The 15,226-nt window shown below is 40.1% G+C and overlaps 1 protein-coding gene across 1 annotated transcript in view; it reads right to left on the bottom strand.

Moving 5' to 3' along the window:
- Nucleotides 1-15,226, bottom strand: part of NUP210 (nucleoporin 210) — a gene marked incomplete at its 5' end in the record, with an annotated part of 113,610 nt that overhangs the window by 37,428 nt on the left and 60,956 nt on the right. Inside the window, 4 exons of the mRNA XM_019537020.1 lie at nt 866-993; nt 2,043-2,171; nt 11,499-11,600; nt 11,748-11,852. Of these exons, the coding sequence (XP_019392565.1) occupies nt 866-993; nt 2,043-2,171; nt 11,499-11,600; nt 11,748-11,852 (464 nt within the window). The remainder of the gene's footprint in view (nt 1-865; nt 994-2,042; nt 2,172-11,498; nt 11,601-11,747; nt 11,853-15,226) is intronic.

The raw sequence follows: 15,226 nt of genomic DNA, 5'->3' as shown, positions 1-15,226 counted from the left end.
AGGCCCCAGAGCCCCCAGAGCCCCTGCTACAGTCTGTGAATGCAGGGCTTTTAAAGTGCTGGGAGACTGGGGCCAGGCAGGACAGCCATGGGGGCTTCTCCTGTGGCTCCCCCTGCCCAGGAGAGGTAGGCACAGCTAGAGGAGCTGCAGGAGAACCTGCAGCTGCCTGGCTGTGCCTCTCTCTCTCCAGCCAATCTGAAGTCACTGAATCTCTCTGAATCAGCACTGAATCTTCTGAAGCTGATTCGGCCAAATTGATTCAGGACAGTTATCTGAATCGAATCACTGTCCTACAAATTGGCCAAATCTGAATCGAATACTTCCCTATTTGCACAGGCCTAGAAAACAGAGCTTCTAACAGAAATGGTGATCTAGCTTTGTTACTTTTAGAGGGTCAGTAACAAGTTAAGTGAGTTTGATAATGTCAGAATGATTTTCAAGCAGCCATGTATTCATATCATATTATTTATACAGACTTTGCTTACAAGATGCTCAGCACTGAATAGAGCACTACAAGTTCATGACAAAGGCTCCAATTCAGGAAGGTCAAAGGGACATATGCCCATGCTTAAATTCTTTGCTCAATAAGAGCCCGTCTCCATGCCCCCCGCCCAAAAGAGAAACTTTATTACAAACATTTAACTTTTAAATATTACTACTAAATCAAAATAAAAATGTTAAGGTTGTACAGATAATGCTTCAAGACAATCTGAGTCTTAGAATTCATTACATAGGGAGTTTATCAGTGAATGTATGCTACTTGCTTCTCCAAGAATGTCTTTGCAATATTATATTTTTTACTTTCCCTACCTAGAAGCAATTTATTTAGAAATTAAAGGGAAAAAGAGACCATGAATAAACTTACACCAGTGAAACAATTTGAGATGCTGCCCTTAGTTTTAAATCCATGAATGCGAGATATTTAGCCAAAAAAGGTTTCTTGGAGTCATCCAATACTCTGACAGAAGCTTTAACTGTTTTTCCAATCTCCACCTGCAATAGTCACTCTCTATTATTAATTGAAACAAGATTTTAAAGTTATTCTTGTATTTCAACATAAATGTTAGTTTCATTCACATTCAGTTTCTAAACAGATATTAAGATAATGGACTCTGAAGTTAAATTGGTGCTAGTTTTAAAACAGCAGTCCCTGACAGGTAATATTAGTGTCAAGTGAAATTAATCAATTCAGATATTTCAACTGGCATGGATATCATTCAAGCAAACATGAGAAATCTAAACTTAAATTTTGCTCGCACATAAAATAAAAATACATAAAAAAAAAAAAAAGAGAGAGAGAGAAAGGAGAGAGAGAGAAGAGAAAAAATGACCATGAAAAGTTCTCCCAAAAGGGCCATGATGAATCAATCTTTCATAAATTCTTAAAAAAAAAAAAAAATGTGAACCAATATTATTTCAGAACTATGTATTATCATCATCATCGCTGCTCTTCATATTATTATTACAGGCAACCTCTGCTTAATGCTGTTTCACTTACCGCTATTTCGCTGTAACACTTATTTGAAATTGATACCCGATTTCACTTAACACTCAGCAAGTTTCATTACAACACTTGCAGTCGCCATCTTGGGTCATTAAAAACAATTGCAGTCACCATCTTAGGTTGTCAAATACTTTTGGTTTCACTTTATTCTCATTTCACTTAATGCTCGGTTTTTCAGGAACCAATTAAGAATGCTCAGCAGCGGTTGCCTGTATTATTAATAATTAGCAACTATTTGTGTAAAGGCAAGTGCCTAGCAGCCCCAACTGAAATCATGACTCAACTGAGTTGGGTACTATGCAGACTAGTAGCAAGAAGCAGCCTCTGCCCTGACAAGGTTAGAGGGGAACAGTGAGGCACCAAGACTTGAAGTGACATCTCAAAGACAAACGCAGCAGTTCCAGTGGGAAAGCTCATGTGCCATTACTGTGACATCCCACCATGTTGCCTTGTACATATGTCAGCTTTCTGTTTACTGCCAGCACAGCAGATTTTGTGTATTAGTATTAGCAATACTAATAGCTCAGAACAGACTAACCTTGTCAACAACTCGGACGTACAGCTCTAGTATATCAGATACATATATTTCAGCTTTGGCTGGGGCAGGAAAAGTTAGACATAAGTCATGAATCATTACAGTTACTGATCCTGGAAGTAAAGGATGCACCTGAAATACCAAAGGAAAATTTTAATAAATATGTTTTCCATTTTAAATCATCTGTTCTATGCAGGATTAAGCTTATTTTCCTCTTACTGCAGAAAACATTAAAAATTGACATTTCAAAACATCCAGTACAATCATTTCTTCCACTAAAGTAAAAAGAAAGTGGTAAAATGTATTTAAACAATCTCATGCTATTCAGTAAGTGTAAATGGCCTCTGGATAGCAGTTGCATTAATGGACCTAATATGGTAGTAAGCCTGCAGGTTCTGTGTTCGGCTGTCATGAGAAAAACAAACAAATAGCAAATCATCCAACACAAAGAAAAATTTTCCTTAGAGATAAAAACAAAACAAAAAACCTCCTACACTACAAACCAGGAACACATGCTGTACCTCAAAGCATTAGCACTGCTATTCCTGAAGTATGCAGAGTATCCTTGTTTCCCCTTTTGAGCTGAGTGATTAATCAAATTATGGATTGCCCTTGTTAGGAGGAGCAACTGATGACTCAATCATCTCTCTGTTCAGGGAATAGGAGTTATACATTCTTTGTAAATAAAAAGGCTTGTATCAAACAACAAAAACGTCTTTATTAATAACTCCAAGCCTATTTTAGTCAGCACTCTGCCCAAAAATCTCACTCTTTTTTATTACAAACACATTCCCAAAGTAGATTCAGATTTAGGTAACCCCCCTCCACCCACATTTTTGTATGTATTTCAGATTGGGCTTCCTAGCATTTCAGCTCTCTGGTCCATAAAAGGAATATATTTATTTCTTACAATCATCTAAAAGAGGCAGCTATTATGACTCCAATTTCCAGAAGGTTAAATTCAGGGGCAAGAATCATATGGCCCATGGACCAGATCTAGCCAACAGAACTATTTTATTTGCCAAGGAGTTTGGGATCAGGGCTGCCCACCAAATTTCTCACTAGGGAACCCTGATAACCATGGGGCTGGGGATGCGAGTAGCAGCTGCCACCACTGTTTGCCTGTCTGCCACCACCAGGTATGGAGTTGGAGAACCTGTTATTGTACTCCTGTTGACAGCAGTTGTCTAACTTTGCTTCACACTATGGAAAAGAATATCTTGTTTTATAAATGTATTCACCAAATATTTTTTTAAGATTCAATTTAATTTACATGAGTGCATTATTTTGGCATGGGCAAGCCATTCCCCTGAACGCCTGCCACCGTGCTGATTTCTCAAGTAAGAGTACATTTCTTTTTTAAGAGACCATGCTGAAGGATCCACAACTGGAAGCTAAACAAAATCCAGAGGCAACATGGATTTCAGATGAAACAAAACAAGACCTGTATTTTTAGAGAGTGTTTTTGTCATACTAAAAAAAACCAAAACAAGCAAATAAACCCAATGCTTCCTTGCATTTATAATCTGACAAGTGCTGAAAATAAATCTTTGTTCATACAAAGTCCCTCATTGCCAGTACTGCCACATTGCTAAAGACTACCATTCTGTTATAAAATCACTAAGATTATATTATTATATAATACATTATATTAGTTATATCATTGCTTATATATGTGATGAATTAGTTATAACATAGCTATATTCACAATTAATTCTATTTGTTTTATTTAATTTGTTGACATTTACAAAGAATCATGCCATGGGGATAACCCTTCCCCCACAAAATACATTATATGTAGTGCCTCATACAAATGTATTGCTGGCATTTAGATCAAGTCAAGCATAGTTCTAGAGTAGGGGTCAGCAGCCTATGGTGTGTTGACTGAATCTTGCCTATGAAGAGGTCCAATTTGGTCTGTAAAGGTCTGAGTTAGCATGGGGGATTGATGGCTGGGGCACCCAACTGCTCTGTAATACTCCCCTCTGCTGTGAAGCCTTCTGCCCCACCATATTTGTGCTTACACTTGCTGCAGAAGGGTTGGGGATTCAATGGTAAGGATAAGTACAGGCAGTTGGCCACTTTCAGGGGACAGAGACTTGTGGCCCATGGCTGGGGGTGGGCTGCAAGGGCAGCCCATGCCAACAAAAGGTTGCTGATCCCTACCCTAGAATAATGCACAATGCATCTAGTTCTGAGAAGGGTCTCTCAAACACAGGGAGACGGGTTTAATATTTTCATAATTTTTTTCCATCTTAAGCTATAATGCTGCAATCCTATTAGAGCATAGAAAAAATGCAAGTTTCTTCCTTAGCAGGATCCGAAGAATCTGAAGATTTTAGTAGCATCTTTAATGACATATAACAATTTTAATATGATGGCTATAGTCAACTTATCATTCTACATGGTATTTTTGAACTAGTTTGTATTCTTATATATACACAAGACAGATATTATGAGCACTTACTGCAAATATTTATGGACAGTAAGAGCAAAGGATTTGTACTTTCAATGTCTGACCAACCTTCTTCCAAAAAGTAAGGTTTGTTTTTTTAGTTCTCTGACCATTTGTCTGAGAACCGCCTGCTTAAGCAAAGAACTTGGGAAATAGAAAATAAAGCATTCTGAGTATGGCTACTGCTTGGCTAGTTTTAGATGTTTTCCTTTGAGTTTCTTAAGCATGGACACCCTTTCTTGGAGGGGAAGTACTACAGTGGCGTATTAGCAGATAAACAACAAAAATGGTGTTTATATTAGGCAGTTTTATTTCGAGTTGAATAGCTTTAGCATTGCAAAGTCTGTATTTGAGAGCAGCTGTGAAAAATAATCTCAGAAAATTGTAAAAATTAAAAATCTAATGCAGGTTTGTGTTTTTAACTTGTGCTGCTGGGGGAGGGGCACGAGGTAGGGGGGGGAGAGAGGAAGGAAACTTTGCCTATTAATTCCAAAGACTGATTTATATTTGTTATAATTCAATTTTAATTACAATGTATGGTTTTTGACCACATTTATACCATGGCTTCCCTGGACTTCCCCCCCAGATTCTCTTTAGCTGTATTTAGTATTTGATTCCATGAAAAACTGACTTTGAACAGTTTCTAACAGAAGGAACAGTTTGTTCTGGTCATCAACCATGTTTTGGTCAGTGTAGACCTCAGCATAGATGTTTGCATACCTCATGTAGGAAAGATCAGGATTTTTTTTTTAACTAGCATTTATCAAGCATTATCTATGATGACCTGTGTTTTATCAGGCTTCTGTGCAACGCCACAAAGGTCAGTCATGACCCTGCCTCAGTTCCTTCACAACCAAAATCTCCATTAGCTGAGTACTCTGAGAAGTGGGGACAGAGAATGACACTGTCAAGACACTCAACACCTTAAAGAACTGTAATTTCTGTAGGGTAACTGCTTTTTCTTCTTTGAGACTCCTCAGTGTAGATCTCACTGGCAAGCAACAACTCCTCAGCAATATGGGAATGACAAGGGCTAGACATATCATTAAATGATGTTTTGGAGTATCGCCACCTCAAACTTGGCATCAGACCTAATAATGCCAGGCGTGTAATGTCTGACAAGTGGATCACTTCAAATTGCAGCTTTATAGATCTTAGATTTCCAAAATAGCCCTTGACATGAAAGGAGAGGTTCACTAGCTAATTGAAAAGAGTTGGTGATTCATTGTGTGAACCACTAAGAAATTCTGAGGCAAGATGGTTTGGCCTTTTGATGAGCCAGACAGTCACAAACACATAAGGGCATAGTCTGAAGGATTTGATCCCATCCATTTTATGGATCAAAGCTCTTAAAATATACAACAGAATACACCTTCTTCTTGCATCAAGTTTAAGGAAATGACTTGCAAGTTAATCTGAGCCTATCTTAATGGTAAAGGTTGGGCTGTGACCTCATCCTATCCCTAAGAAAAGTGAGGTAAAAGTTTTACAAAAGTAACAGCCACCAGAAAGACCTCTTTATACATAAGATAGCATCTGATGCCCCTTTGAATATGGGTTCCACAAGTTTTGGGAGGAAGATGTCAAGTCCCTGACACCTGAAAAAAGAGTGCAGGTAGCCCTTGAGGAATAAATTTTGTCAAATGTAAGAAAATCATGTACGATTATAGTGGATGTTGGTGCAAGGTGGATTTCACAATTATGCAATGCAAGGCTCCAGGTAGAACCATTTCCATTTGGAGGAGCAAGTCTTTCCAGAAGACTGCTCTGTATAGGTTCTAGGCTCAGCTAGCCCACATCTTGTAGCCTAGAATTGCATGTTCATGGTTTTTAATCTTACCTTTTAATGAAAGAACCTTTACTATCTCAAATTTACAATTAGGCACCAGAGTTCTGAGCGGTGTAACCTGAGGACTTTGCCCCTCATTTGTTTCTTGGTTCAGGCATGAAAATTGGTATCTCTGTACATTCTTGTTCTTTGGGGTCAAATAATTAAACCCTGTAGCATTTGCTAGCAGAGCCTTGACAAACACAGGGAAGGGATATGCTCAGATGGAAGAGAAGTTACTGGCTGCACTCTCTGGAATACAATGATTCTATTCAGTTTACCTTTGGGCACAAAGTAGATGAGCAGGTTAATTAGCCACAGGAAGAAAGTATCAGGAAGAAGCCAGGGCTGACTGCACCCAAATGACTGCAGCACATGTTGTTGAGACTACAGTGGTATGTAATGCAGAGAGAAGGTACTGCCCAGGAAAATCACTAGCAGATATAAATACACCAAGCAAGAAGCACTTTTCAGAGGATGACAAAAACGGCACTGTCATGCTACAACACCTTTGTACTTCATAATGCACTGAACATGAGGAGAAATTATACACCATAAAAATCCCCCAAAACAAAACCTGATACTTGGTTCATCAACAAGTGAGTATCACAACAAAGGGATGGTCTGTTTTTGCAAAACAGGGTTTTGTGTAAATAAACCAAGGAGTAATATCAGCAGACTAAGGATTTGACATCATGAGAGTAATGCATTAACCCCTAGGGACAGAGGCAGGCCTGAGATGAGTCAGATGAGACTATCTACTGATAAGGACAGAATGCCCCATTAAAACTATGTTATGATCCACAGGGGCTGTCAGGCCAAACAGGTAGAGCAGGGGGTGGGAATCTGAGAAGCTGCAGGAGTGAGCCATGGACTAGAAGCAACTCTGGGCAGGCCTGAGTTCCAACTGGGGTTGAGATTCAAAGCCAAGAATTTGAACCCAGAGGCCAAGGCAGAGGACTAACCATAGTCTGAGATGCAAGCAGAGGTCAAACTAGATTTCAAAGTCTGAAGGGCTCGGTACAAAGTCAGGAATACTGAGGCAGGAGCTACTCAAAGACTGAAGACCAGCAAGTTGTACAGCATGGCTCAGGTGTTGGAAGAGTGCCTTAAAAGCAGCCCCAGAACCAAATCAGAGAGAAGGAGCTAGCTGTATGTAATTAGTTTGTTCAGTGCAGCTGACCCAGTTACAAGGGCTAGAGAACAGGAGCTTGACTTGATGTAGCTTTACACAGCTGATCCAATTACTTAGGCTGCAGTGCAGGTGCCTAACACCATACGTGGAACAATGCAGAATGTGAACAGCGTAGTGTGGGAAATTGGTAATAGGTGGCAACACAAACTGGCAACAAGCAGAAGTGGTGAGGGAGGGAAAAACGGGTCATAAGGGCAGGGGAGTAACTGGCAACACGTGGTAGGGGGAAAGCATCAATAAAAAAAAATCTGCGTAACATCTCCAGCTAAATATCTAGCTGGTAAGGTGCGGTCACTTGTCACTCTTTTGTTTCCCATGAGTAAGTTTCTCTTCTTCTAACAGAATGAGCCTTTTGGGGGCCTTATCTTTAGTGATAACCTTATCTGAGTCTGGGGTGAGCATACAGTTGGATTTAATGTTTTCCACTTCTCTTCACATTTCACAGCAAAGGATGATAGAGTTGGGTCAAGCAGTCCTTCACATACAAGAAGAATGGGCAGGCAGCTGTCAAAATATTAAACAACTGATGAGATTTCCCTGATATGACAGATGTTCCTATTTCTAGTCCTCACAGTTTTTATCAGGGGGCCTGGGAATGAGATTAGTTGCTAGTGTCAGTGCTAAGGACACCACATTTTGTCAGGGGATACCATTAAAGGTGCTTAAGTGAGGAAACAGATTACTGGTGTTGCTCAGCCTCCTGGCCTGGTTCTCCCTGGGGGCCCCCTCTGGAAGAAATTGTCTGGTCATGAAAGACATCAGTTTCCTCAAGTGCACAGACCAACTCCAAAGGTGTGAGACAGCAGGATCCCCATATGTCCGTGCTGGCTGTCGATATCGGCCAGTCCAATGCCATTCCTATTGGGGTGGTAACTGAGTGAGTCTGCAGACCCTGGAGATCACAGATCTAAAAAAGAAGGTTCTTTGCGGATGGGCAGCAACAACATTTGTCTTGGATCAGAGAATGAAACTGCTTCTTCTCTGCGTGGTGCTGAGAAGCATGATGCTCTTGGTATTATAGCCTGCATCATGTTGGCAGTTGTCTTGGTTCTAATTGTGACCAGCACATCTTATACTGTATCTTCTGCTATAAGGTCTAACATCAAGTGGTGGGGGCAATGGTGTAGGAGATGTCTTCTCTGTCACAGGCTTCCCCTCATCACCTCTGTAGTTCATGGTGTCATGTAGAACTTACCCCTAAAGGCTTTATTTGCACGGTCTATCCTTGCATTAACAATGTACGGAGTATTTGCCACTGTATTCTCGTAGCCTTACTCAGGGCCAGACTTTGGTACTTCATCTGAGTGCTGTCAACACTGATATAATGTACTTGAATACATTCAAAAGCCTGGTGCCTGCACTCTGAGAAACTGAATATAAAATTTCAGGATCACTCCAGATGAGGAAGCTTAAACTGTGAATGATGTGCTTTACTTGTTCTAAAAGACAAATATAGCAATACCAAACATCTATTTGCTACCCTGGACTCCAAGCAGATGATGTTCCTGCTGTGCCCTTTTTTTTTTTTTAGGAAAGAGTCTATCAGTGGATGAGAAGGGCTTGAAGCCCATAAATATCAAATATAGCATGTCAGGAAGCCCGATAGAGTGGGAAGTACAGAACATCATTATTCAATCCAGATGTGTTGAAAGTGTTTCTTCCAATTGCCTAACAGTAAGCTAGGAGTTTTAAAGGTTTGATGAGCTTTGAGAAACTTAGCTGGAGCTAAAAACTAACAGGCAGGACACTCACCAGGTTCTCTCTCACTGCTTAGGTATTAAGAAGAAGAGTTGTCGCTGCCCAGTTCTTCATACTACTGCACAAGGGCATGAAAAGCCACTGAGCTGTTGTTTGATCTTGACTGGTGCTGCTGTTCACAAAAGGCTGATTTTGTGTTCATGAGGCATGTGAGCCCCAGTAGTGAAATCACACACTGACACATACTCAAAAAACCTTGGTATTTCATAAGTGCTGTAGACTTGCAACAACAGGAAATTATCTAGTGAGTCTTGTTTAGAGAGGGAGGAAATAAAACTGAAAATAAGACTACTAGAAGTTTTATTATTTTTGTGTAATTCATTAAGGCAGTTATTTCTTGAAAAACGTGCCATCTGTCTTATAAATCTAGCCCAACTTGCCAAAGTAACAGCCAGTAATTGGGAAAAAATATCACCACCTAATCAAATTATTTATTTCATACAAATATTTAGGTAAATAAGAACTCCTGTTAGAAAGAAATCCAAAGAACATTCATTTCTAGTTTTGACTGTTCTTTATGAAGTCACATTAGTCGTGGTTTATGGACTTATAAAATGAAGTTCAGATAATAGAGTAGGAAGAGTTGGGCTGATGAAGTACTAAAATAAGATGCAGATTACTAGTTATGGCAATATATGTTGCAATAAGAGCAGGATATCTGACATGTAGTTAGTTTTATTATTATAATAAAAGCAGATTGTTTGAATACATTTATAAAGTGCATTTTTCAACCATTATCCCAATCTACCTTCTGCTCCTTTTGAAACATAGTTATATCTCTAGTGTATTATATGCTGTTACAGTTTATTGTACCCTCTTAAAGAGAAAATTATGACATGAAGAAATGACATGGAGAATTGCACACATTGCCACAGAAGAGTGGAGTAGAGTCAAATCTTACATCATCATTCTCATGATTAATAGCTTTATAAATTTACTTAAACATTATCATTCTTTCTAATTTATCCTGCAGTCAGTCAAACGAGTGATCTAAGTGCCAAATGAATCAATTTGGCCTTTTGGATGACTTGTGGTTAATGACAGTATGGAACCGGTACAGTATTTCTACGCTGAATGACTGCAGATCCTAATAAAATATCTCAAAATACGATGCTGCAGTTCAGGAGACAGATCTCCTCTTCTACATATGCTTAATTTAATCCGACTGCTCTTGGCAACAAACAGGTGTTTGCAGAGTTGAGGCTTTATATTTGTTACTATACTATTAACTCACTCTTCAGATTGTGCACAAAGCACCTATCTTGACACAGCTTTTCTTTTGGAAAGACCAGAAGATTCATGAAGTACACTCAGGACACCTTTCCATGGGGAATCTTTCATTTGGGATATATAAAAAACACTGTGTTGGCTTAACTTTTCTTCTATTTCAGTTAAACACCTATTGACTTTTAAAAGGAACAGAGTGAAGCTGATTATGAACACATTTGAAAACCCCAGCTTTACACTGTAACCGGAGTTCCAGAAAACCTCAAAAACACATAAATACAAGGAAATAAAAAAAAAATGTACATTACATTAGGAAAGTCTGACTTACATTAGGAAAAGTTACTTCCTGTTCATATACATCTTGCTTGTTTGAACTTACATTTTTATTGGCTCAAAAAACAAATTAGCAAAGGCAAAACACCTGCACCATGAGAGCTCCTAAAACACGCTTCTTATGAAGACCATTTACTGTGGAATGGTAACTAAGGTTTTCTCTCATGTCCTTTAAAATTCTGTACAGTTTCCTATCCAGACAATAAGAGAAGAGCTGTGTGCCAGCCATTGTTCATACATTTACTGTAACTTATTACAGGTGTTTTAGTAGAAAATCAAAAGGAACCAGCAGGGATACAAATCAAAAGATCTGTAGAATCCCTTAACAAGCACCTGCCTCATCCTCAAAACTTGTTGAAAGTACATTAAAAAAGACATGCTCACTGTACCACAGTACACCACTAGAGCAGAGGTTCCCAACCAATGGGCTGCGGGGTTCTAGCACGAGCCCCCACTCAGAGCCCTGTCTGTCCACTCAGGCGAGCAGCTTCTGGGGTCACAGCTGAGCTTCTGGGGTTAAAGCTGGGTGGGAGGGGAGCCTTGAGAGGGAGGCAGCTGGCTCTGCATGACCTGTCCCACTCCCACCAGGCCACGGTAAAAAAAAATGTTGAGAACCACTGCACTAGAGTGATCATTAAAATAAGAACAAATAATTCTACTTACCAAAGCAACACTTCGAGCCTCATCATAAGCCACTTTTACAACGTTTATAGCACTGGTGTTTATGAAAAAATATCCAGAACCCTCTTTGATGAGTAGCTCTGCCTGCAAAAAGGAAAAAAAACACCATGCAACAGACATGACTTCTGTTCAGTATATTGAAATATTGGTGTGTATGCATGCTAAAGTACAAGAGAGTCATTCATGACATTGCCCCTACCCACAAGATTAAATTAATTTGAAGATTCATACCTTGACATCAGGGTGATTGTAAATTGTGACATCTCTAGGACTCACTTTCACATCTTCTACAAGTATCAGCTCAATAGTGGCAGATACAGGCATAAGAGGTTCATACTGAAAGAAATAATTCAGCCCACTGATTAAATGTAAATTAAAAGTCAGATTAGAGCACAAGCCATATGTGTGTGTGAAAAAAGATGGGACATCTACTTGTGTAAATGGACAAGGACAGATCAGGATATTAAGTAACAGAAAGTCTCCAAAGGATCAAGGTACAGATTTGGTGGTTACAACATGTTTTATGTATATAAAGGGTGATCTATGCATGCATGTATTCTGTATTATGCCCAAAAGGCCAAGACAAAGAACACAGGCCAGACAGGATTAATTAACATAAACATGTTGGCTATGAGATGATCATAGATATACTGGAAATCTGATGTTATATTGCATTTTATTTAAATACATTTTCAGTCTTTTTGTTATTTTCAAGATTTGCTTTTCAGTATTGTCAGTATTGCAAAAGAAATGCCCAATTACCCAACTACAGAACTAATACATATTAGCTACAAGTCTATCATTTGGTCTAAATAACTTAAAAAGGAAAAATGCAAAGCTATGTTTTTCAAAGCAAGTTAGTATAGCACAGCAATTCAACTCAATTACATTATTTTGCACAATACAGAGAAGAATAGAGAAGAGCAGAGAAGAACCTCCTTTATAATCAAGGTGGGATCAGAGGAGGGCCAAACCGAGGTACTGTGGGTCAGGGGGCAAGGGGCCTGGTAGAGGGGGTCCACTACAGACCGCCAGACCAGGAGGATGAGCTAGACCGGGAATTCTCCAGACAGCTCTCAGAAGTCATACAGTCAAGAGATATGGTTGTCATGGGTGACCTAAACTACCCTGACATCTGCTGTGAGGAGCAGTCAGCCAAATCTAACCGCTCACATAGAAAGGTTTTTAACCTGCATACAGGACCTCCACCTAATGCAGGGTATACAATCCCACTAGGGGAAAATGCCTTGCTGGACTTGGTGTTTGCTACAGGGGATGACCTGGTGGGGAATCTGCAGATACACGGTAACCTAGGGGACAGTGACCATTGATTGACTGAATTCACTATCTGGCGAAAGGTAGGTAAACTAACCAGAAGGGCTGAAGTGCTAGATTTCAGAAAGGCTAACTTCAGTGTGCTCAGGAGATTAGTTAGCGAGGTGTTAAAGCTCAAGAGCATTGGCGAAGTGGGAGTCCAGGAAGGGTGGTTATTCCTCAAGGGAGAGATCCTACAGGCACAGAAGGAGACAATCCTATTGCGCATAAAAAAGAGCAAAGGGGCCAAGAAGCACTCTTGGCTGAACAGGGAAGCCCAGGAAAGCTTAAGGGCAAAGAAAGAGGTATAAAGGCTGCGGAAACAGGAGCCAAGGAGGCGTATAACTCCCTGGCTTGCACTTCCAGGGAATCAATTAGGAGGGCCAAAGCTCCTCCCGCCCTGCCCTGCCCTGCGCTTGGCTGCAGCTGCGGCCATGCCCAGCTGAGCCGCAAGTCTCTCCCGCAGCCTCTCGGATGCACTGAGGAGCCCCTGCTCCCTCCTCCCTCCCCGCCCGCCCCCTGCAAGGCAGCGAGCGACAGAGGCTGCAAAGCACTGTGCAGGTGTCTCCCGCCGAAACACATCCCTCCACCTTTGATTCGTTTCCACTCTGGCTGATATCTTTTCCACATTTGATCTGTCGACTTACATTATGCTTCTTTCATTGTGCATTATGCGAAAGCGTTTATTTTAGTCAAATGTTCGGTATTATTCATTGATGCTTTTATATTTTTTTTTGTTTTGGATTTTAAACCACATTTCCAGACCCATTTCATTGTCACTTCCTGCAACTTCATTGGTGTCAAAGGTCACGTGACATCACTTCCTGATGTGATACTGCTTCCTGTGAGGTCTCTGAATATGGCTTGCCATATTCACCACCCGGTCCACTGGGTGATAAAATGTTCATGATCCAACCCCACATTCAAAAAAGCTGGACACCACTGTCTTATCTGAATTTCCCTCTCTGGTGCAGGGAGGCAGAAACAGCCCTGGTCCCAGGCCAGAAGCTTCTACCGGGTAGAAGTTTCTGGTTGGGGGAGGGGGAGAAGGTAGAGTGGGCTGGGGTGGAGCTGGGAGGGCCTTGCTGCTGGGCTGCTTAGTCCTGCCGCCAGCTTTCCCTGTCATCTTTGACAGGCAGCCAGGAGCAGATAAATATTAATTTTCTAAATTTTTTAGGGGCCCTGCATAGATAGGATGGCTTGGCAGGCTGGATCTGGCCTGCAGGCTGTATTTTGCCCACCCCTGCCTTAAAGACATAACAGAAGAGGAACTGCATAACTCGGAAGAGCAGGGGAGGAGGTGGCGGTAAGCCACTATGTCAATTATTTAAAACCACTTGTGGTTAATAGTAAACAATAGTCATTACTATTCTGATGGCTCCCAAGAATTGATAGTTCTGGTCAAATTCTTGCGTGAGCATGTATCCACGTTACATAAAAAAACCAGCTGACTGGCATCTTTGCTAGCAGCCTCAAGTATGAAATATGAAGACTGAATAGCAATTCACATTATCTTTCAAAAAAATTCTGACCCTCAAAGTCCAGGGATGGAAAATGCTGGCAAAAAGGGGTTAGAACATTCCACAAAGCTGCTGTCCATTTGTTACTGCAACTTCATTTTTGTATCATTTTTGAATTAAGACGACTTTAGTCTCCTGGGCAATAAATTCTAAACTTTGCTCGAGTCTTATGGTCACACAAGCGCTTAACATGGTTTTTAAAGATTTAGAGGGAAAAATTACCACAAAGCCCTTCTAACTCTTTCTATTTTAAATGAGTATTGTAGCTCAAAAACTGATTTGTAAAGCATGATATTTTTAATTGTTAGTTTACTGTGTAATTTAGTCTGTCCCACAGGGAAATGCCCCTCTCCAGTTTGAGCACACACTGGTTTAAAAAAATCAATGGCACTGATTTAATTCTGACTTCATCATTTACCAGCACTGTTTGCTGCCACTCTTGTCCGTCTCTGCACAGATTAGTATGTTAGGACAGGGACAACTTTTATTTTTATTTATTTTTTTTATTTTTTACATATTGGATATCTTGCCTAAGTACATGGCAGATACTCTTCAGATAAACAACCCCACTGCTTTTAGAAACACGAATGAAGTCAAACTATAGGATATTAATCAGAACCCAGCTTTCACAAGCCGGGGGATGACTAGTGAATCAAAAATGTAAACTGAATCTCTCCTTTATTTTGCAACTAAATCACAAATGTGCTTATTTTTTCATTGACAGCTTTACCAAGCACAGGGTAGCTTTAGTGAACGACAACTAATAGAGCTGTACCATTGCCAACACAAAATAAAATAAAATTCTTTGTAATTCCCTTTTCCAGGTAACGAAGAAACTTATATTTAAAGTGGATGAATAACTAACAATAGAGACAA

This window comes from Crocodylus porosus, unplaced genomic scaffold (assembly GCF_001723895.1).
Source record: "Crocodylus porosus isolate Cpor-Errol unplaced genomic scaffold, CroPor_comp1, whole genome shotgun sequence".
Lineage (NCBI taxonomy): Eukaryota > Metazoa > Chordata > Crocodylia > Crocodylidae > Crocodylus > Crocodylus porosus.
This window is presented reverse-complemented; position numbering and strand designations above follow the sequence as displayed.